General features: G+C 35.6%; 2 protein-coding genes across 4 annotated transcripts in view; both read left to right on the top strand.

The window, feature by feature from the left end:
* LOC117107221 (ADP-ribosylation factor 6-like) overlaps window positions 1-7,271 on the top strand; it is an 8,191-nt gene extending 920 nt beyond the window's left edge. The window contains exons 1-5 of one of the 3 annotated variants that reach the window (XM_033248829.1): window positions 1,424-1,578; window positions 3,139-3,261; window positions 3,740-3,793; window positions 4,887-5,024; window positions 5,767-7,271. In XM_033248829.1, the coding sequence (XP_033104720.1) occupies window positions 1,485-1,578; window positions 3,139-3,261; window positions 3,740-3,793; window positions 4,887-5,024; window positions 5,767-5,927 (570 nt within the window). In that variant the 5' untranslated portion in view covers window positions 1,424-1,484 and the 3' untranslated portion in view covers window positions 5,928-7,271. Of the gene's footprint in view, window positions 1-1,423; window positions 1,579-3,138; window positions 3,262-3,739; window positions 3,794-4,886; window positions 5,077-5,766 lie in introns of those variants that run through there. The other 2 variants (XM_033248828.1, XM_033248830.1) reach the window with 2 other exon arrangements.
* Window positions 7,272-9,764: 2,493 nt separating this feature from the next.
* On the top strand, window positions 9,765-11,826 carry LOC117107243 (fatty acid-binding protein, brain-like). The gene has a single exon (XM_033248864.1). The coding sequence runs from the start codon at window positions 9,953-9,955 to the stop codon at window positions 10,358-10,360; it is 408 nt and encodes a 135-aa protein (XP_033104755.1). The 5' UTR covers window positions 9,765-9,952; the 3' UTR covers window positions 10,361-11,826.
* The last annotated feature ends 13,002 nt before the right edge of the window (window positions 11,827-24,828 follow it).

Here is a 24,828-nt window from a genome sequence, read left to right as displayed (position 1 = left end):
CCCCTTGACCCCGCCGGGGTCATACGTAATTCGCATAACGGCCCCCCCCCCCCCCTTTTCAAAATCCTGGCTACGTCCCTGCCTCTGGCACTTACAAACCTAAATTTTATTATCAAAATATTAGAAGTCTTAAAAATAAATTAGAAACATATCACACTCGGAATTAAATGCGCATCTTTTAAACCGCACGTTCCACTTCGTTGGATTTACTGAGACGTGGTTAAACTCAAGAATGTTTGACTCAGAACTTCACTGCCCAAGCTTCACTATTTACAGAAAAGATAGAGATGATGGCAGAAGAGGAGGTGGTGTTTTGCTCCTTGCATCGAATCAATATAAATCCCGGCGCTTGACACATCTTGAAACTTGAAATTATCTGGGTTAAAATTAAATTAAGTAAGACTAAGCATTTTGCTAGTTGCAGTTATTTACAGCCCGCCAACTAACGCCGTGACAATCAAGGTTCCACATGGGCGCGCTTAATCCAAGTAATCTTATTAATACTAATAATGTCCATCTTTTCTAAAGTTTTAGGTTTGTTGGTTTAGTAGGGCCTCGACTTCCCGATTAGGCCTAAACATAAATGACCTGCATATACGATGTTTATGTAGACGCACTGCGAAATACGAATACACCGCGTCAAGATTTAAAATCCGCCTTGGTTATTTGTAGAAATGCAAATGAGGCGACACAATTTCCTCCACATATGCAATGCCACATTTTTTTTTATTACGAAATGGGTACGGAACCTATATAAAGATGAAGACTTGACAGTTGTAACATACCAATTGTAAATTAATAAGAAGACATTATTATAGGTCATTAAATTTGAATAACGTCGAATAATCGGATTACTGTAGTAAAATGGGTTTCATTATTTCAAAGTTAGGAAATATGTTATTGAATTCGTTACTGTAACTTGAACGACGTGAAGGAAACGAATGCGTAAACAATTACCATTACCATTTTACCATTTTGTTATAATTGTATTTATAATAATCATATTCACATTCTAAATTCTTGATAAATTTCATATTAGGCCCTATTGACATATTAATACAGTGTACCTAGACAACAAAAGCCTTCCGTGAAAATCTAACGGTTCACCTGGCGGTTGATCAAAGGAATCTTCTTCAATACAAATATCACCTATTTTGTCTTAAATTTTAGGCTGTTATTATTTAGGGCTTTGACCTTTGATTATCCCTAAATATAAATGACCTGCATATTGAGGATACTTTTGTAGACGCACTGCGAAACACGATTTCTAACCGCGTCAGATTTAAAATCCACCTAGGTTATTTATAGATATGCAAATGAGGCGACATAATTTTCTCCACGTATTCAATACCACATCATATTACACAACTGGGTACCTATATAAACGTGAAGACTTGACAGTTGTGACATACCAATCGTAAATTCCAGAAGAAGATATTGGACAAATTTGAATAACGTCGAATAATCGGATTTATTGTATCAGAATGGGTTTGATTATTTCAAAGTTAGGAAATATGTTATTGAATACGTTTAAGGATGGTCCTTGTCGCATTCTTATGCTTGGTTTAGACGCAGCTGGTGAGATTTTATTATTATTTTATGTAATTTTTATTTTTTTTCTTATGTAGACCTATTAGAAATAATTAGTTTATACTCGGCTGTTGGATTAATAGATTCCAGCGTGACCACTCACAATTTTGATATACCCAATGACTGGGTCGAAATTACCCAAGACTCAGCAAATATTGCCCAAAATTACCCAAGCTTCCTGAAAATGCATTAAATTTGAAAAAAATGTGTTTTTCGCATGTATAGTTTCCCTTTTAGTTCAATTTATAAACCATTTTTTGTTGTAATTGTTTGTGTTAATTATTAAAATTAATATTCATGAGGTGATAATACAGATAGGTAGTGTTGTCAGTAGATCAGTGATCAAGTTTTATTATGTAATGCATTAATTAGGTAAGATCAATGGCAACGCAAATCACAAATAAACAATTCTGAACCCATGTTTATAGCAATTAACAGTCAATTAACAATCTTATGTGCATTTAGTTGAGTTTTGCTTACTTGAATGGACTGACATATAGTTTGTTACTTCTTAATTCTTCCTCTATGACAAAAATATTTAATTTTCTTAGTAAAAAATAAAATACCCAAGGATTTGAACGGAATACCCAAGAACCCAAGACCAAGTCAAAATACCCAAGATATTGGGTAAATACCCAAGCAGTGGTCACACTCATAGATTCTGTTCTTGTATGGGCGGCCGTTAGGGCCAATTTACTCTACTGCCAATATTAGATTTTTTTTTGTATGGACGGCCGTTAGCGCTAATATGCTCTATTACCTCTCTTGACAGATTTATTTTTGTATGAGCGACCTTTAGGGCCAATATACTCTACTGGCTTTATTAATAGATTCTTTTTTCTGTATGGGTGGTCGTTAGGGCCAATATACTCTACTGCCTCTATTAATAGATTCTTTTTTTTGTATAGGTGGGTTAGGGCCAATATACTCTACTGCCCCTATTAATAGATTCTTTTTTTGAAAAATTCTAAAAATAATTGAATATGCCTATATGGTAAGAATAATGTATGTTACCATAATGTATAATAGACCATCTATAGTAGTGTCCACAGTGGTCAAACATAATGATATTGTTCGCAATTGTGTATTCATTATGACGTTATTACAACTTTTTGTTTATAGTGTACAATTATAAATATCAATATGTTGGAACAGAATTTCGATTTTTTTTTTTACACGAAGATCAAATATCATGTACTTATGATAGTGCTCACTGCTTATTGGATATAAACATGCCTACAGCCACCTAATCTGGCGATACCATAGGCCTATATGTTATTGGCATATTCAGAATAAAACAATTTTTACAACCAATACATTTGTGGTATTTTTCATTTACTGTTAAACGGGCTTACACGTGCCAAAATGTTATTTCATCTCTTAATAAGTAGTTATACAGGCTCGGTGAGATACGAGCCTGTTTATGTTATATTTTATGCGTGTCTTCATATGATAATATGAGTCTATTTGATTTTGATTTATACTGAATATTTATTTTTAATGTTTATATATTAGATATTTGGTAACATTTCCCCTTCTGCGATTCAGGCAAAACAACAATACTGTACAGACTGAAACTAAATGAAACTGTAACAACGATTCCTACGACTGGTGTCAACGTAGAGGAGGTGTCCCCAAACAGGAATGTGAAATTTACAATATTGGACGTTGGTGAGTCCAGACCCTAATGGTAAAAAAATGCGTGGGTTTACATTCTTATTAAGCATTAATTTTCATAGAAAAAATAGTATTACAGCAAATATAAATGTATGCCTTCTGAACAATTGGACACAAAAAAAAATTTCTGTGCGTTACAAATGACCATTTCGTATTTTTTCCTCAAAACATGATTTTTAAATCTCGGTAAGTATTGGGCTTCATGCAATAAGTTGTATTAAAGCAAATATAAATGTTTACAGTATGTTCTAATCAATTTGACACCAATATTATTTCAATAGACCAAAGCGTTACAGAGATATGCCAATTTTATGGTTTTCAATATAAAAAAAAAACCATAAAAATTGAGCTCGAAGGTCGCAAGGGTCAAATCAGATTTTCAGTAACTTGGTTGGGATATCCCCACATCATGCACTATCACCATGAAAAGGTGCAATTTGTTATCCGCTACTGTAACATCGTTTCATTTTAGGGACTGCAGTCAAGTATCATTACATTTGGAGGCACTACTTCCAGGGCACAGAAGGTTAGCAGTTCAAACTTTTAATACCGTATACAAACTTAAATTTGCTCATTTTTTTCCGTTGCCTTACATTTTACCTGCAAAATAATAATTATGTTTTTGTTTGGCCTACATTATGTCGTCCCATAGGCCTACTCTCTGAAATGTTCTTTAAAATATTGCGCAGTAGGACTATGTAGTATAGGTTTACTCGGGACCTAAAATAGGGGTTGTTTGTCATTTCCTGCGCGGTGACCATGGTCATGGATGAATAATGTTTGTCTCTGTGTGCATTCGGCCAAAAATGAGTTACTGTACATGTAACTGTAAATTCTTGATCATTGCAAATCGAAAAACAATAAAAAAAAAAAAAAAACACAAAATATAATTACCTAAAACCAATGCAAAATAGCTATAAAAGAGTATATCTAGTTTCTCAATTGAATTATCATTATAATAATTCTTGAATTACGGATTTATTTGTTTTCACAAATGCAAAATCTCACCATCAATGAACAAATTGTGCAAATTTAAGAAAAGCGTTATTAGGATTTTGTATTTTAAAATAAATCACATATACAAACTTGTTAATTTTCCTTTGCACTTCGTCACTTCAATATATTTTTCAGTTGAGTTGGTTGGTTTGATGATGTGCGCCACCTCTGATTATTATGGACGTTACACTAGAACCCCTATAAGGGAACACCTTCGGGACCAAAAAAAGTATCCCCTTAAGATGTGTCCGCTGAATAGGAGTTGGCCGTAATCAAAAGATATTTCCCTCGATTCATGGTCAAAAAGGTGTTCCCATAGGGTGTTTCCTTAATAGGGGTGTCCCAAAGGAGAGGTTCCACTGTAGCGTGTTTCCTCGTCTAGCCCAAGCCCACCTCTCCTCCTCTAAATATTTGCTGAGCAAAACGGTATAGGCCTAACATTCAAGTGGTTAAAAATCACCTTGTATTACGTCATTCCCCACCCCATATACCTGTCCATCTTTATCATCCCCTTTCCGTCGGACTGTTTGCGGTAATTTTATGATGTAAGGTTATTTACAAAGAATTGTTCTTTTAACAGTATTTTCCATATCGTCTAAACAAAAATATTGTATTTATTTCAGGACTGATTTTCGTTGTGGATAGTGCTGACAGTACCCGGTTTGAGGAGGCTAGAGAAGCACTGTTTGACATTCTCGAAAGCCGAGAAATGACTAGAGGTGTGCCGGTCTGCGTCATCGCAAACAAGCAGGACCTGCCTGGTGAGCAGTCAATTCTTCTTCTCGTATCCACCTTGTGATGGTGGTAGAATCGGTATTTACCAGGGCCGAGACTCTTTTACCTTGCACTGCTTTATTCATATAATATTAATAACATAATTATTTTGTTATCAACTCACAGTAATTGTCGTGCCATTAATCGGAGCACAACTATTTGTCCTAGTTTCATTTGTTATTCAACAACTTACCACTCGTGTTATCATGTTGTCATATTGAATTGAATTCCAATAGAATTGCTATATGTCGCTGATTTATCATCATCATTGTTTATTATCATCACCATTGTTTATGGAGTAGAGAACCCCAGAATCCTGGGTTCGCTTCCTAGTCTCAACTAAAATCAGCTAAAATATATCTGTTGTTGGTTTGATGCGATAGAAATTTAAAAAAATAATTATCATCAAATCATCATCGTTGTCTTCATCATCACCACTATCGTCTTTATCATCATCATCATCATCATCATCATCATCATCATCATCATCATCATCATCATCATAATCATCATCATCATCACCACCACTATCATTTATCAATATGTATTGTTATCGTTATCATCATTGTTAATAGTTTCAATACTCATTAATTACATCATTAATATGAAATTTTGATAATAGGTCCTGCTTGTTTGTGTCATGTTGTTATCAACAGTGATTTTTTTAGATTATTAACAGTTAGATTTTGTCATTTTTGTACATAACTCATCCTTAACTTATATTTACAGGTGCGCTCTCGCCATCGAGATTGGGAGATGCTCTTTCCCTCAACAAATTGCACGGAAACCCATGGCACATACAAGCAGCTCAGGCAACGACCGGTGAGGGGCTCTACGAAGCTGTGGATGAACTGGCAAGAATGATCAAGAAAAATAAAACAAAGCGTTGATTATCTAAATTATTTTTACTAAAAGAATTATCGACCAAATTTAGATCGTTTAAAAACACTGCGACCTATACATGAAAGAAAAAAAGAAACTGTTATGTATTTCAATAAGTAATTAAATTTAAACTGTAAATAGATATAAAAAAATATTCTCGTTAATTAGCGAAATTTCAAATAATAATATGAGCTTTGCTGCTAGAAAATTTAAGGAGTAAATAATTGATAAATGATGTATTGCTTTGATTTGTGACTTACTGAAAACTAATGATTTGTGGTTCTTTTTAACGAGCAATTCTAGATTATTTTTTATTATCTCTTTCTTTTTTCTATATTATTGTATTTCTTATGTTAAGTTAATTAGAATTGATATTATTTAAAGTTGAAAAATCATACTGTGTAGTTAAATGTGATTACTCAGGTCCTACAATTCAATTTAATAAACATTTATTTTGTACTCTCATAAAAACAACAGAAGTAACCAAGGATTACACATAAGAAAACAATTTCTGTCGGTGAGTACTCCTTATAAAAAAAAAAACCATGCAATTATCAAAAACAGTAAAAAAAAAAAAAAAACCTATTGGTTGATCAACAAATACATTGCTAATAATCAACCTCACATGTACATATAAATATTATAGTAGATTTTTTAATATTATATATATATATATATATTGTATGGTTGTATGGAGTTATATTGTGTGGAACATTTGTGGACAACGGTATATTTTTCGATCAATCGATTATTCGATTGGTCTTTCACAGCCTGTTTTATTCCATAATCGTTTGTATTTCCTTACCTGTTTTAATTTTTCTAATATTTTGCAATGTTTTCGGAATTACATGGCCATCCCACTGCTGGTCAGTTTGTAGGCCTCGTTATAAGCTAAATACTAATACATTCCTTATCATCCTGATTGAGATAGATTTAGTTTCGAAGTTGAGGTTCAGAATGCACTGTTAGATATTCATTATTAAATGTTAGTTCAGATGAACAAAAAATGCCAACTGGTTTAATCTAAATTTAGTTTAGATTATACTATTTCTCAGCTGCAAATATGTTTTACAATAATCGAATAAAGAATGATATTTGAAAATAAATCATTAAATAGTGTTTGCTAATCCAACACCAGGTAATGATTATTGTGTAACTGTACATTATATAAAACTCGATCAAACACAAAGTTGTTGTTGTGGTCCGGAGCAGCAGTAGTTTGGTTGCCAACATTCGCCGAAGTAACCCAAAGTCGATGACTGAAAGTGTGGTTTGTTTAAATACAAACAGAGAAACAGGTTTTCATTCGCTATGGGTGTTTGTACTGTATTGAAAATATAAGCAAAAAAAAACTTCTGTTGCGTTGTTTGACCACTTTTGTTGCGTTCTACGTTTGATCATAAGTATATAACTATCACCACATTTGTTTTTTAAGAACTTATTTTTAACCAATTACGTCATTATGTTACTTAAAAATGTTAATTCATACAGACTCATAATGTATATAAATATACTGTATATAAATACGGTGCAATCCAATTCTGTAATAATACAGGCCCGAAAAAATATATAATTATTACAATCACTTGGAGAAAAAATATATCGTAGTCCGCAATGGCTCCTTTTAAACTGTTGCAGGTTTTTGGTGGTCGCTGGTGTTGGTGGTCGCTCCATGGTTTAGGATGGTCAAAGCATGGACTAACCATAGGTCCAGTGTACATAAACTAAATCATGAGCACTTGAATTAAAGAACGCAGGATACAGAGGGGGTGTTCTAGTCCTGTCCCTGCTGTGGACTGGGTCGCACCTGACTCGAACTCTGCTATTTGTCGCACCTGACTCGAGCCCTTCTAGGCCTATTTTGTTTGCAATTGTACCTAGTTAATGGAGTAGTAATAATACTTTAAGTCCGATTGGCTGCAAACTTGGCAGATGGGGCGCAACCAGAGTAATTTGAGGGGAGTGTACCTGGGTCTCAGTTACTCTGTAATCATAATAAAATAAGGGTGGTATTTCATATACCATATTTTCCCATTACCGACCATTTACTGCTACTATAATCGGGATATATAAAAAAAAATCTTGTTGGGCGGTGGGGTGGTCAGGTCCTCCACCCCCACCTTTTGGTGCGCCCCTGAATACTCTTTATGAGGTCTAAAAGTCATGCAAACCGTTGATGTGATGGTGACGAAAATGTTGTCTGAATTGCGGATCGATGCATCATCACCAGTGGATTACGTGTATAGATACGATCAGACTAAAAAGCTTTAACATTAAAATGTGATGATAAAATGTGATTACCACAAGACGGAGCACATCAATGCATGCCGACAGAAAACAAAGTTGACACGAAAAGCACATTTAACAAATTCAGCTAAAGTCTGCATTGGTGACTAAACAACTGTCATCAATAATAACATTTGAAATGTTTCAGTTATGAGTCGCTATGGTTTCGTTAACACTTTCGGTGTTTTTAAGATCAATATCTTCAGTGAGTTGAAAATAACTATTCGATATGCAATACGCGCAGGGGAAATAAAATGGGGAGGGGCTAAATTGGGGGATGAGGCCTATGTGTGATGGAGCTCAGTTAACGTGGCCTTAGAATGAAGGGATGTGTTGACACGGTACTACTAAAGTGTATTTTTTTGCTCGGAAAACTTTCAGCGTTGAGGGGGCGCAAATTCCTGGAAGACCACTCTTCCTTTTATACGCCATACATTTTATACACGGTACATCTTTATGCTCACATTAATACACATTTCGTTAAGTTTAGACCTAAGTCATCGTTTAGTTTGGCGAGGAGGTGAATGAGATTTCAATTTCATTCTGAATCTTCAGCAATGGTGCGTTGCGTAAAGGTCAACTCAGACAGCGTCGGCCGACGCAGCCCGACCCGATTTATCGTCGGGGACAGTCTTAAGCCGTCGTGAGAAATATTAAACACGTTTAATATTCTACTACGCGACTGCCCCCGACGCACACCGTCGCGTCTGCGTTTAACTCACACAGACCCGACGCGACAACAAATCGCGTCGGGCTGCGTCGGCCGACGCTGTCTGAGTTGACCTTAACGAAGAGGTCTGATGCCCCAACTGAGGCTTTTTCTAGCCCTCATACTTGGAGGGTTGGTTCACTGGGTAGAATGGAGTCCAGTGCATTGTCATATGCATTGTTCTTTTCCGTTGATAAAATGCACCATGTATTATCTACATCTATGCATAGTGTGTCCAACGCACGTTCAGCATCTGGTCTTACTACTGGTACCAATAGCCTACTATTATGATTTGCTTCACTGTATACGCCTATTGCTTTACATGGCTATTAATATGTTAATCATACCGAACATAATACCAAATACCACCTGTAGTGTATTTACTACAATATTATTTTTATGTTTTATGCAATAAACTATTCTGTCTCGTGGAGTCCAATATCTGTTGTAGCCTACGTCGTTATGTTATTCTCACCACACACTGTTTTACATAACAATAGCCTATATATTTTCTTTATTTTAGGCCTATATATTTATGAACACACGTGGACTCTGTTTTTTTATTATATATATATATATATATATATATATATATGTATGTATGTATATAACATCATGTTTCTATATATTTGAGCAAACTGAGTACCTACGCTAAAATACGATGGATTTGTATGCTACGGGGTTTCCATTACAAACATAACGGAAACGATTTGCTGGTTCATATTGTTCACGTACCTGCGATAAAATTACAAAATACAATATTATCAAAAGTAAGATACCAGCAATCTTTTTTGCAGATATAAAAGCTTGATGAGATTATTTTCTCAGACCATCCCTAACGGCCTGAAATTGCAATTGGAAATGATCGATGAAGAATGAATGGCTCTCTGAGGTCAAATACACACGTTACCGGTTCGCTTCCGTCTGACTCTCGTCGTATTCACCGTGTCGTAATTATCTGTATTTAATCTACATACAAGAAGAGCCGTTAGTGAACATTTTAACTATTATTTCTTCTGTTTTTTGAGCTGTCACACCATGTCTAAGGTAGACTTATCCGGTAATTACGTTTTAGACAAAAGTGAAAATTTCGACGCGTTTTTAAAAGCGTTGAATGTAGGCCTTGTCCATCGCACAATGGCTTGCAAAGTAAAGCCAACCGTAGAGATAGTACAAAAGGGAGACGAATTTGTGATCAAAACTTGTACGTCGTTGAGAAGCCAACAACAAATATTCCGAGTCGGCGAAGAATTCAAATCGAATATTACGTGGAGTGATAAAGATACCAAGGTACGTGCATATTGGGAGGGGGACAAGTTGGTGATTTCCCCCGTGGAAGAGGACAAGAACCTACCGATTTTAACAAGGGAGATACAAGACGGAAGATTGATTTTAACTCAACAGATCGGAAATGTTGTAGCTAAACGCTATTTTGTAAGTTGCTAGTTTTTCTACTCATCTGCGCTTGAGAACCAAAGGAAGATGATAAATGTCTATTTTTTAACACTACGTATTACTAGTAGGCCTACTAGACAGGGCATACTTCAGAAGTTTCTACCGCGGTATTTTTACATTGATGCCAAAGTAGGCCAAGGAATTTGTTTGAAATAGGGACAGCAAATTAGCAGTACTGTAGCACTACACTATACCACCGAATTACTAAATATGTAGGCCTACAGTACTATACAACTTATATATGCACTTGATCTATATAGCACGATATGACGTCACTGCAGGGATTGATCACTCAGGGAGTCATGAAAGCGAAGTCGTTTATATTATTACCGCGATCTTTCATAATAAGAGTACAGTACTTTCAAAAGGCTCTGATGGGATTTCAATTGTCTTCCAGGGACCATGCACAATGTGTTTTGTCGGTTGGTGGTGCAGACGCTTTTGTTAATATTCGAATTTCGATGTATTTTTAAAAACTGCCTATTTTAAAATGTTCACATTCCTGCATTTGCTGGTAAAATTATTTGCAAAAAAGAAATTAATAACTTTAGAATATGATTTTCTCTATAGGCCTATTTCTCTATTATTTGAATTACGGTACGAAAATAGTATAATACTAATTTGTAATGTAAAATAGTTACATTTGATCTCGAAGTATATATCTGTTTTTTTGTGTGTTTTTTAGGCAGTAAATATATGTTGGATTCAGGGCTTTCTATCATGCCATATTTTATCTGAAAATAATAAATATATATTTTGTTTTAGCGATTATTATATTAATAGACAAAGATGTTATTGTAAATTAAGAACTTACTGTATTTAAAATTTGAATGGGCTTTTTTGAACTGTTTATGTTGGAGTTGTAGCTTGGTGGTTAAGAATCTAGCCTTCCAATCAAACCTGAAAATCCTGGGTTCAAATCATGTGACTGTCGGATGTTTTTCACGATTAAGAACAACGCCAAAAACACCACCGAAGATCCATCGTAATTAACGGGCGTTGTATGGTGTAAATTATTAAGATTTGTATCAGGGTGGTGTTTACATTAGGTTGTCTCAATGTAATTATGTTTTTAGTTATGTAGTGGTGCTTTATTATAAATACAGTTTTAAATGTTCTCCACCTAGCAACCAACACGATACATCAGTGCCTGTGTAGTTCTAACTTTCTGACGTCCAAGGCGTCAGGACGGAGTAGGCATATGGCTACTCGATAAACCAGAAAAGAAACATAATGTATACTCTTAATGAGGCTTAGATAAGCCTAATTGGTAATTGAGGCTGAGTTTTTATGATGGATTTTGACTTCTGTGAAGCCACCTTTCAGAATTTTTACAATTTGAAAAAAAATGTACTGTGTTAGGATAACGGATTTAGGGCTAAGATGTCTTATCATTATACCATTAACATTATGTTGTTTATTGATAATAAATTGATATAAAATAATTATCACCATAATGTGGTGTTTCTGTTTCTTTTTTTCTTTTTTTTTTCTTTTTACTTCACTATCTTTTTAAAGCAGCATTTTGTACCAAATCTGCACACTCCGAAACTGTACAGCGCCCCCACCAGCAAGACAATCAAAATTTTATATTCATTGGATATCGCTTTTTATCAGCGGCACACGTTAGATCTGAAATATAAAAACAAATAACCAACTGGGTTTTTTAAATATAGGCCTATGCATTTTTAATAGCAGGAGCGGATCCAGGATTTTTCGTTATAGGATGGTTTGAATCAACACCGACGTGAAACCAATAAGTGCGTCCCCTCATGACGAGGTTGTGGTTGATAAACTACTATTTTGGTGGTAGTAGTAAAAGTGAAGTTTTAATTTAGACCAACTTACTCGGCTATTATATAAATTTATATCAGAGTCATAAAATACATGTTGATAAAATGTTAGGGAGCTAAAGCCTGTTAATTATCCCTCACCCTCTTCTAAATCCACTCTTGTGAAGAAGCTGAAAAGAAAATTACATTTGGTATATCAAGTTATGAATTACACGGAATAGAATTTACATAATTTTTAATGGTCTTATTAAAATTAAAACCTAGTAAGTACAAGTAGTTAATTTGGCAAATATCTTTCCGGGAGAGGGCGCTGGACCTTCCTGTCTGCTCATTCCTCTTGTTTGATTATTTTCCATTACAGTATGTCTGTATATGCTATCCGAAGAAAATAGTGATAAAATTAAATTTCAATTCAATTCATTTTATTCATCGTCAGATCAAATCAATTTGCAATTGAAATTTATTTAAGTGTTAAAAATAGGATTAAAGATGAAAAGGACATTCATGAAACTCAAATGAGCTTGTAAAATTAAACAAAGAAAACATAAGCTGTATGAAAGTTTTAGTCATTAGCAGGCTTTTCAGCACAAAAGTGTATTTCAACAAGAAAATCTTATTTCCGACAGTCTCTTGAATATTAAAAAAAATTGGGTGTGGGGGGGGGGGGAGGTGGAGATGGAAAAAGGCTCTTTGTTCCTCCAGTTTTTAAATAGGCCTATTCAAAAATCTGTATCTCATTAGCCGTTCCAAAGGTTTTCGTCAAACACCTTTTTTTGGAAAAAGAAATCAGTTGTACAACATATCATTTTTCCCCCTCCGTAACCTGGCATTAAAGTATGTCCGTGAACTTATCACAGTAACAAGCATATGAATATATTGCGAATAAGAAATAAAAAAAACATGGAGTGCCTCTTAGAAATAACGTATTCCCATGCACTTCAGTATCATATTCTCATTAGGAGTGCTTTTATAAAAAATGACTAAAATCCGATTACAAGTTCAGATTTCTTTGATGATTCATTGGAGAACAGTGTAAACAACATTTCATCATTCTTGAATTAAGATTAAGATGTTATGTGGCGAACACGGAAAACCTATTATTGATTATTGATTAAAAGCTATTATTAATTAAGTAAGGATCTATTTTGTATTTCAGCTACTCTTGAGGGAAATTCCAATATGCCTATTACGAGCCGCTCAATGTACATAGTTTTAGGATATTGTGTGCTCTAGTTTCAAAATTGGTTTCCAATCGCTAACACTTTGACGCGATTCAATATCGTGTCAGAAAGAGCTCTGAAAGTCCATTATTTTCACGATAGTGACAATGGCGATAGTAAGACAAATACTCTCTTCAAAACCGTGCAGGCCTATAGGCCTATTAAGTATTCCTATGGAGGCTGGGATTTAGGATCGGGTCAACGCATCCTGCGGATTCAGTTTTATTAGCTTTTTATGCTCCATGGCATGAATTCAAACTTAATTACGTCACTTTTATTTTTTCTGTTCAGTTTTGTTGTTGTTTCTATTGTATTTCAGAAAGAAATGAAATGAAATATAATAATAATTAGATACAATGTGTCTTATAGTACACAAGATATGATGACGACAACAATACTCCATCGGTATAACAGACCTCTCTGTAACTTTTAGGCCGCTTATGCGTTATAAGATGATGAAATTTTAATCAACAGTGCGGCAACATCAAAGAATTGTAAATCTATGAAACGACATGAAACATTTCGAAGCAGAAACATATTAAATCTATTTAGTATGACCCTTAACTCACGGATTATGCCCTCTGCCAAATATCAGAAAATTGTTGTTTCGAAGACAACACTCAGACAATTGGCGTTCATATCTTGAGAAGCATATTGTATGTAAAGTGCGTTTTCTTTTTAAATAGATACTCCATGGGACGTACAAGGTCAAAATGTCATTTACCAAGATAAAAATCATCTAATAGAATAATTATCGTAAGCGGATAATCATCTTATGATTGATGGATAATTTGAGGAGTAGTATTCTTGTCAGTCACTCTTGACCACTAAGCCTTTTATCGAGAATATAAATCGCAATTTCTTGACATGATTACCTTTCGCTTAATCGCTTTAAGAATTTCCGGTTATTAAATTTTTGCAACACCTAAATGCACACAGCCACATTAAAACGACCAAACACCCATAATGCTTTGCAAATCTTGTAATTGTAGCTGTCTTGGCCGTGTTATAATTTATGGTAAATAGGGCAGCTAATCCGACGACCAGTACACAGTGTTCCAGAAACAACAAATTAAACGATATAAGATCGACAACTAGGCTAAGCCAGCTGGCCAACTCGTGAGCAGATCCACCATAGAACAGACCCCAGGGGACTGGCTCGAGAAGGTGCTTCATTAATGCAATTAGTTACAGTTAAAGAATTTCAATTGTTAACGGTCCTAATCCATATAGCTTAGTTTAAGTATATAACGTTTTCATATTTCGTCTTGGCGAATAACAATTTTTAACAGTAACGACAAATTTTGTTTATTATAACGGTGACTTTTATGTAAATTAACTTTTATACAATTCATTCGTTTAATCCTGAAAGTAGAAGGAAGTAGTATATATATACTGTCTCTTATACACATCTAGATGTGTATAAGAGACAGCATATACATACAGTATATCAATGGCTTACTGTATTTACCTTTCTTTGATGATTTATATATGATTTAACAGTGTTAACGGCTACCTTGATTTATATTATATGCACCTATTTGTTTCTAGCCGTAACCATTGTGTAATAGAGTGTATCTGGTGGTATTTGAATCTGTTCAACTAGACTCCGTGGTCTAGTGGTTATGACACTCGCCTTGACAGCGAGAGGTCGCAGGTTCGAGTCCCGCCAGAGGCATTTTATTACACAATTTCTTTATTCATTTATTTACAGGACTACATTCGTTGAGAGCTATGCTACACGATATAAGGTTAAAAACATCTTTTAACTTAAGTTTAATACCCGGTAGGTCTTTTCATGTATTACAAAAAAATGAAGTCGAAAATACCCGTTATAATACAATTCAGGTGGTTTATGAATACACTATAATTTAATATCAGACTGAGTTAAAGTGCTTTCAAAAGGTACGCAACTGAAAAACAAAACGGAATATATAAAAAAAAATTACAAGAATGTAAAACCAAATCGTTTGGAGAAAATTGGTTTCAGGCACATTGTCTTTTATAACGCCACCCTCTCTGTCCCGACATGTAGTCGCCCTACCAACTACAGTTTTCAATTTCAAAGACCGTCAGAAGATGTATCATCAAAATTCCTCGACGGTAATGCCGTAGCCAGGATTTTGAAAACAGTGTGGACCCACTTTAAGCGTAAATTCAAATAATGTGGACCCATTATCTTAAAAGTTGACCCATTTTACGTAAAGTATGAGAAATCTGGACCCATTTTTTTTTTTTTTTACATTTTTTTTTAAAAACAGGACTCATTTTGTGCTAAAACAGCATAATTTAGACCCATTTTTTAAAATTTGCACCCATTCTTTGTGGACCCAATAGAAATATTGTGTGTAACTGTCCCAACTGTTCCAATAGCTGGCCACGACAATGCTCGGCGGGGAGTAGGAAAGCTCAAAACTATGGCCCTCTCCTGAACCCACTGATGCACTGAGTTGACACACAATCAGCGTGTTCTCAGTCTAGGACAGAATGTAAGATGTGTGAGTCAGGCGCGGAGTCAGGCGCGGATCCAGACCTTCGCACCGTTCGCCATGGCAAATGTCAATGTGAGAGATACAAATAAAAAATGAAAAAGGTGATTGCAACTTAAATCTTAAATAAGCATGTTGTCGGTTACTGAGAGTTTACTTTTTGTAAATATTAAAGTGTTCCTGCGAAGACGGATATGCTGGTTTTATTGATATCCCCACCCCCACCATCTCGACATTGTTTGCCAGAATAAAATGCTCCTGACCGTTATTTTTAAAAATATACCGACTATAGTAATTCCGAGTTTTTGATCGTAGGTGTTACATCAGAGAACAGCAGGTCTATTTAAGTGATTGTAAACATTGACTTCCACCAGACATGATATAATAATATATTTAATTTTCTTTTCGGATTGATATCTAACAATGATTATATTGATATGCTGATACTGAGCTGAATATATCCATTATTCTAAGCTAATAAACCAACATGTTCAAAGTTTTTTTTAATTAATTTTCTTAACTGCATGCAAAAAATCAATCTAAATTTTTTGATAATTTTATGTTTCTAATTAAACATTTTTTTCTTTGCTTATCCTTTTTAGAATATGCGTGTGGTATTTTATTCACTTAATAAAGTCAACCACATGGCTTTTTCATAGCATTTTGTTTAATAGTCTGGACAATATTAAATGCGATGATATTCGAAAAGCGAAATGCAATAGCATTATTTTGCTGTATATTCCAACCAGATGCTTGATAGGCATATGCTAAATAAATGAATGAATGAATCTATTTTAAAGTGTCCATGTCCCTTTATGTTAGATTTCCCCCACTTTACCCATTTGTTGTTGTTTTTTTGTTTTTTGGTATTTTTTTTTTTTTTTTTTTTTTTTTTTTTTTTTTTTTTTTTTTTTTTTTTTTTTTTTTTTTTTTTTTTGTTTTTTTTTTATTGTGAGATTTTATATTGATATTTTATTAGGCCTATGTATTTAATTTTAACCTTCAATTTGTATTTCAAATTGCAATAAAGTGTTACTGTATTCATTTTCGTATTCGTATTCGAATACATACGGTACACACTAAAAACAAAAACAAAAACATTTTTTAAATGCCTGAAAGTGCGACGAGTGTTCGTGATTATATTAGATATTTTAATATTTAGTCTATCATCTTACTTTAAATGTATATTTTTAGTAAATAGCAGTGTTCTTATGAAGCCGGATTTTCCAGTGTCACACTGATATTTTTCTCCGTGATACCGACATTATTTTGCCAGAATTTCTGCTTTATCTGAAAAAAACCATCGTTTTTTTTTGTGATTTTTGGCTTTTCTACATTAACACGAAAATCTTTTAGCCTTAGTCATTGATTTTTTTTTTCTCGAGATGAAGCCCATCTCGAATTGAAGCCCCCTCTTTAGTTTGCAAAATTATACTAGAAAAAAAGCCCATCTCGAAGAGAAATCCAATTGCTTCTTTACAAGATAGCATAGGCTCCTTTGCGAGATAGTACAGTACATACACTGTACAGAAAACAAAATGAATTATATACAAGCGTGGTTTATACAGTAGTTTAGGTGATTTAATGCCAGTTAAATACACTCCATGATACAAATTGATGCTACAGTGACCTTATTTATTGTTTTATAGTACAAATTCACAACATTTACAGCATTTATTTTGAAAAGAAGCCCCTCCCTTTTACTTTGAAAAAGTAGTCTCGAAAAGAAGCCCATCTCTTTAAAAAAAGCCCATCTCGAAAAGAAGCAAAAACAATAAGAAGCCCAGGGCTTCAATTCGAGGTTTTACGGTATGTTCTGTTTTCAAATAGACATAGTAAATCTAGTTTTAAAAATCACACTAAATAGTGAAAAATCCTTAAAAATATTTTTGACGACTGTAATAGGTCATTTTTTTTAGAGGGTAGCTTATATTGTAGGTCTATAGCTTGAAACTTATGAACCTATATACAGTACAGCGGTGGCGCCAGAAATTTGCCGACAAGGGTCCGACGTGTCCGACAGATGTGTCCGAACCAAGGCGACGACGAAGCCTTGGTCGACGGCCCAGAATAAAAAAAACCCTGTTAGGGTTTATGGTGAGAGTTTTTATGGCTTAATTTGGTCCTAAATGTGCTTTTAGACCACAATATTAGGGATTAGCAATCAGAATAGCTTTATTTGGATAGGCAAATTATTATTTTTTTAATTTTTTTGTCCGACGACCTATTCGTTCGTCGGACGACAGTGGGGCCCAGACCTGTCCGACGGGTGGGCAACTGCCTCCATGCTGGTGCCACCATTATCTATATACAGGACCGTGTTGATCCGACTGGGGGATTTTGCTGGCCCCTAACACCTGCCAAGGGCTCGCATTTTTCTCACATTTCTCAAACTTTTATCATCCTCGTCATCATCATCTTCATTAGGCCTATCGTCGTCATTTTAATCATAATCATCATCATCATCATCATTATCATCATCATCATCATCATTAACAAAAACGTCATCTTCATTATCATCATCGTCGTTGTATTTTTAATCATTATTATCAACAACAACAACGACGTCACCATCATTAGCATCATCTTCATCATCATAAGTTTTCTATACTTAAGTACCGGAAAGAAAAAAAAATCATGAATTATGAGCATAGGCCTCTTCAATCATTAATAGACGTCTCTGAATGCAGGAAAGCTATTTCCAAGCATCTAGAAAACATATTTCCCCGCCCCATCCAACGTTTGTTTTCCATTAATTGACAGAAACAACAAATTACGCTCTCTCCGCTCACGACTCCGCCCTCTGCTTGTCACCATTGTGAGATGGTTAGTAAGGAGTTCTGAATCCGCACTGGGACCCCATCTGTGCAATAGTGGGGATGGACTCTCTGGATCCACGGTCTGACTGAACTTCCCCGACGACGGTGAGACGGGAGAAGTTTTTCTCCGACAGGAAATCCCCGCATTCTGTGCACTGACGACCCAACACTGAAACTGTGGCGGCATGCACAATTGTGACGTCAACTAATTTAATACGCCAGCAGGCAGCAAATATTACAAATATAGGATAGATAAAATGATTCACTTGAAATTAAGTTATTTTTATATTTTCATTATTATGTGCAATTGACCTACATTCTCGGTTACTCATGGTTGATTGAAATCACGTCAAGTCTCAAGATCCTCTGTTTGCCCGTGAAATCAATATAAGGTTAATGCGTAGGCCTACGTCCATATTCTTCGGCTTCGGTTTCATTTTACTGGCATTTTCATAATTGATCTGTTGCCTTCAGTAAGCCCGACAGCATTGTCTATAGCATTGGTAAATTAGGTTAAAGCATGAACCTGATTCCACTGTTCAGACAGTATCTGTAGGCCTAGGTTTATATCCAAACTAACAATAACTAACAGACTGTCGAAGATAATAATCATCATTCCGTCTGTCCCCTCAAGGTGGGTGGGGGTAGTCGGGTCGTCTCAACCGATTGGGTGACATATTTAATATTCTTGACCAATGTGAGATTCCTGAGTTCAATTCCTCTACATATATTTTCATAACTTTCCTCATCGCTCGCTAAACCAAGCACCTGCAATCATCATCATCATCACTTCCATCAGTCATCATAGTCATCATAATCAATGTCATCATCGTTATCATCAATCATCATCCTGATCATAATCGATATAATTTATCAATGTTATCATTCTCATCGTATTCAATGTCATCATCGTTATCATCAATCACCATCATCTGATCATAATCGATATCAATCAATATCATCATCCTCATCATAGTAAATACCATCAACGTTTTCATCAATCATCAACATCCCAATTATAATCGATATCATAATCAATATCATCATCCTCATCATGATCAAAATCATGATCGATATTATCATCACCATCATCTTCATCTTTACCATTTTAATGGTCATGCTCATTGTTATTGTTTCGTTTAGGTTTCTCTGGCGTATCTAGGAATATTTAAATGGGGGAGATTAAGTGGGAGCGCTCAGCAATGGTTAAGTGAGGGCGCTGATACTTGGCCCTTTAGGAGGAACCTGTTCCCTGGTTTAAATAAACCAAATAAATGAAAATAAATGTTTCATGTGTTAAACATATTACCACCAATCTCATTTTTTAAAGTAAATGCTAGAGTTTAATGGGAATGAAAATGGAACGAGATGGCCTGTATGTTGGAAATTGTAGGCATAGGCAGTAAAATACCAGAGATCTCATATAATCATGTCGTTTATACATGTGATGATACTTATTTTAATGTCGTATGAATGTAATAGTAAATGTCTTTAATATGCATATATGTATGTGGAATGGATTATTCTAATCAAGTCCTACAAATAATACCTAGAGTATCTTATTACACAGGACTAGGTTTAAACTAAAGACAGGACCGATGCCGAGCGACACACTGATCGATGAGCGGACTCCGAGACGAATTGACAATAATCAAAAGTTGGCATTAGCAAAATATCGGAGTGTACTTCAATAAGATGGATTGACGCGTCTGCCAAATATTAGCACTTGTGTTTGAATTGAAATATCTACGGCATGACGGCATCATAATGAAATCAAAAGAATGACATTATACATCACACCGTCAGTGTAGGCCTAGCGGAATTATGTAGGATCAGGTGTATATTTAAAAATTGGGCCAGAGCCGGCACACCCCCACCACCATATCCAAGACGAAAAAATTGGGCGTGGTCGGGCGTCAATCAAAATCTCTCGAAAATGTTCAGGTGGAAATAAAAAATATGCCAATTTAGGGATTTCAAAGGCTTATTTTTTCGATTTTGGAGTCTACTAATATGTAGAAGTACATGTAATTTTTTTTTCTCCCCGACGAAATGTGTTTTTTCTTCTTATAGGGAGGGAGGTGCTGACCCCCCACCCACTGGCGCCACCCCTGAATACAATAATACAGAACATAATATTTCAGTTGCTATTCGAACGGATAGATCGTGGCGAGAATGGTGATAATATTTGTTGGGGGTGGGGGGAGGGCAAAATCAGCTAGGGAATCAATAAGTGACGACATGATGATTCATATCTCGACATATGTTGTGCATTGTCTGTGCATTGTGACATTTGTTGAAATTCCAACGAATGCCTTAATTGCGTCGATCAGAGCATTGAACTACACGACACATCCAAGGTAAAACAGTCCAAAAAATATCATATATAGGCCTATATATATTCATGAATGAATAAGTGGATTTAGAACTTAAATCACTTCACCCAGATAAATAATAACTATCATGAAAATGATATATTAACTTGACATTATCAGCATAGGACTCGATCATTCTATTATAGTGGTCGACAGGAGACGTAATCAGCGCAATGTTTGTGACGTCATCCATCAATTACGGGCAGCGGTATGTTTTAAAATCAATGTTAACGAGCATCGACTCATTAATTGCTATTTGAAAACCGACAGTGCAGTACTGTGCTTTACCTTTTGTATCATTGGAATTACCTTTGACCAACAGTCAATGATTTCTCGATAAACTTTCAACGCCGAAAAAAAAACGTCCGTTAATAAAATACTTAGGCCTACGATGATGTCGTGAGGTCCACTGGAGTAAACCAGCTCATGGTTTAGTTGGAGAATAGCCAAACGGTATAATCCGGATGGTCTTTAATAATACCCCCGGGTAGAGTATGTTTTTCTCAAACTATAATTTTGTTATTTTAATAATTACACTACATGAACGGAGTCAGAGAAGGACGGATTAAAGGAGAATTTAATTAGGTCTAACATGGAATGTTGCTCTTGCACTAGATCTCCTCCTCCTCCTCCTGGGCTTTGTCATCCATTGTCGAATGTAGCCCTCCTCAATGTCTGTCTCTTATACACATCTAGATGTGTATAAGAGACAGGCTCAGATTATTTTAGATCCAACCTTAGCTATGAAGCAAGCAAGCTTATAACAAGGGAGTTTAAAAGCGTTCATTATACCATGCCAAGAGTGCTGAAACTGCATAGTAGTGGGTCAGCAAAATGCAAAACAGCAATGGTACTATTTCAATAGGGTCCTCAGTAAAACAGATGTTTAGGAGCTATAATTAAATCAATCGGCTAGATAGGTTAAAAGGCAAAAAACTGGGGGGAAAACAATGCAGTTGGAAACAATGGCTGGATCTCGGTAGCGATACAATTTATTTAGTAAACGTAAGTAAACAGCCAGATATAGAACCAGAGCTTTCGTCGGACACTACTAGTCCTTCAGTGGTAGAATTGTAGCAAGCACGGAAAACCAGATTCCCGTGTGACGTGTGCAGAATCAGTTGCGGATCTGTAACTTGTGGTATCATGCGAGCGACTATCGGTCAGGAATCTGTCTGGTCTGGATGAACTGCCATTAGAGTTGAGCCTGGTTTCCATAAAAATTGATAGGCGCTATCGCCGACTGCTTTGGCGACGCTAATGGTCAGCTAAAGTCAGCGTTCCCGGTTGTGTCGGGGACAGCTACGCAGTGCAAGGATTGCACTGAACATGCTGTAGCGACTGAGTAGCGATTCTATGGAAACCATGCTCTAGAGTAGGCCTACTATGTCAACGGTGTACTGTTGCGGTGAATCATACGATTTAAAAAGTTCGTTGAGTATACTTCATGCGTCATCTCAAGGGGAAATGTTGAAATCTGGTGTTCAGTTTGAGAAAATTCGTAGGCTAACTGACGTCATTAGTGGTAGCAAGCAAAGGACTGGCAGGCTGAATTCATTTTTCTGAGGTAGACCAAGGCATGTTCTTCTGTTATTCGACTGGTTCATTTCGTTGACTAAGATTTTTCGTTGAGTATTATTTTCAATCGACTGGATCGTAAAATAGACTTCGTTGACAACGAAAATTAACGTAACCAAAATGCGTTAATCAGCGTTAGGTTATGCACGTGACCAAAAAATATGGTCAGTTTAGCAACAACATTTGCGTTAGTATAATTTAGATTAAATTTCAGAAAATAAAAATTATAATATTTACCCACAATGAAGTCAAAAAATAATTGTATGGTAACAGAATTCAAAAACTGGATGAAAACATTTTTTTTACGAAAAACCAATACACAGCCACATTTCGAAGCAGCCTTTATTACGCAGCGTACTAACTATGCAGCCATTTTGTTTTGTCGAGTATTTACCAGTTTTCTATTCGACTGGTCGTCTTCGTTAAGTAGGATTTTACCACTGCGCAGGTGGGCGTGGTTTAACAAAGAACGACCAGTCGAATACGGCCAAACTTTACACAAACTAAACACAAATTAAACCCTCCTGCATGTTTATATTTATAGACAAGAGGTTGAACATATAAATAATATCATTATATCCTTACATGTTTAATTCCCAGTCTACATTGACGCCGGTTGCTACAATGCGGGGGTGGTGGTAACTGCCGATTCAATGCCATGTTGATGGCATTGTTATTGAAAACATTTCTCTGAACTTCGACTATATACATCTATCGAGATGGTGGAGCAATTGCAATGTTATGACAAGGTAGCAACAAACCGAGTGTTGAAATTCACCGGATTACAGGAGTAGTGCACCCGATTATCATGTGTATTCATCATCTCGGACACTGCATGCTGCAACTGTCATTGATAGCCCTGTCAGGAAAAAATGTTGTCCGTGAAAAAAATCGGTTCGCCGGACCGATTTTGACTTCAAAATCACCTGCCAAATCGAGAGTGAATATTAATGCAGTGTACAACTGGTGATCCGGACAGAATTTGCCAGTGGTTCATGTGAGGAGTCGTAAATTCAGAAATAAGTAAAGGTCTAACATGGAATGTTGCTCTTGCACTAGATCTCCTCCTCCTCCTCCTGGGCTTTGTCATCCATTGTCGAATGTAGCCCTCCTCAATGTCATCCATTGGTTTCTATTCTGTGCTTTTTTTGCCCAAATTACACCAGTGTAAGAAAGGTCAATTCGATCTATACCTCACTACGCCACAAAACGCCAACGAAATATTTAAAAAAATAGAACAATACGTATTGAATACATCACTTACCAAATGGGATAAATAGATTCACTACAGTAGTTCCTTATATTGACTACACAAAATGATAGCCAACGTAATTATATAAATCTTTACAATATTATTTTTATTTCTATATCTATTTTCCGAGATGCAGATTGCTTAAGAACCCAAATTGTCTTAAAAAATTAAAGAAGGCAGCCCTGATACGTACAGCATTTTTGAGAAAGGAAGCAAAAGGGTTGAGAAACTATTGGTGTCATCCGACGGATGATCCAATGGCATCGAAAGTATAGCCAAATCTTCAACTCGCTGGTGAGGCAGCGTTAGATCCAAAAACATCATGTGTCCAGCTATCTTAAGCAAGAAGGGGATGAGTGTTACCAGTGCTGACCGTATTCATCCTGGCGACATAGCTCTACCAGAACATGTTTAGAACTTTTTAAAAAAAATGTAATTTTTGATTGCTTAACTTTGATATGGAAAGGTTTATTTGAAATTATTGTTGCCATCGAGTTAAAGTACCTGTCTGTATTTTTTACTTTATTTGCCAGTCCAAACAATTTGCTTTAGAGCAGCCGGATGGAGGTGCCATGAGCATGGTTGAAGATCTAGTTGGCAGTTAATATCAGCAACCGATGTCTATGGCCAAAGAATGCCAATAAAAAATCAACTAACAAGCAAATTGACCCGCCGAGCCAATTTAGAATTCACTGTAAGATTTTAAGTCATCATCCCATACAATATAATTATAGGTATATCATAAGACCATTTTTTTTTTTATATCTCTAACCACACTAATCACAACTTTGTTTATTTTTCCTTCGTACTACTAGACACAGAGTCTTTATTCATCTTTCGCATATCTGATTGCTTCCATTCAGGTTGTCAAGAAACCATTCAAGGAACATGGTGAGCTTGTAATGGAAAAAGGGGTGGTTACGCCCTTTATAT

Source organism: Anneissia japonica, unplaced genomic scaffold, assembly GCF_011630105.1.
Source record: "Anneissia japonica isolate Jap-2015-1 unplaced genomic scaffold, ASM1163010v1 scaffold967_len435762_cov181, whole genome shotgun sequence".
Classification (NCBI taxonomy): Eukaryota; Metazoa; Echinodermata; class Crinoidea; order Comatulida; family Comatulidae; genus Anneissia; species Anneissia japonica.
The sequence above is the reverse complement of the archived record's forward strand: the minus strand, read 5'-3'. Positions and strand labels throughout refer to the sequence as shown.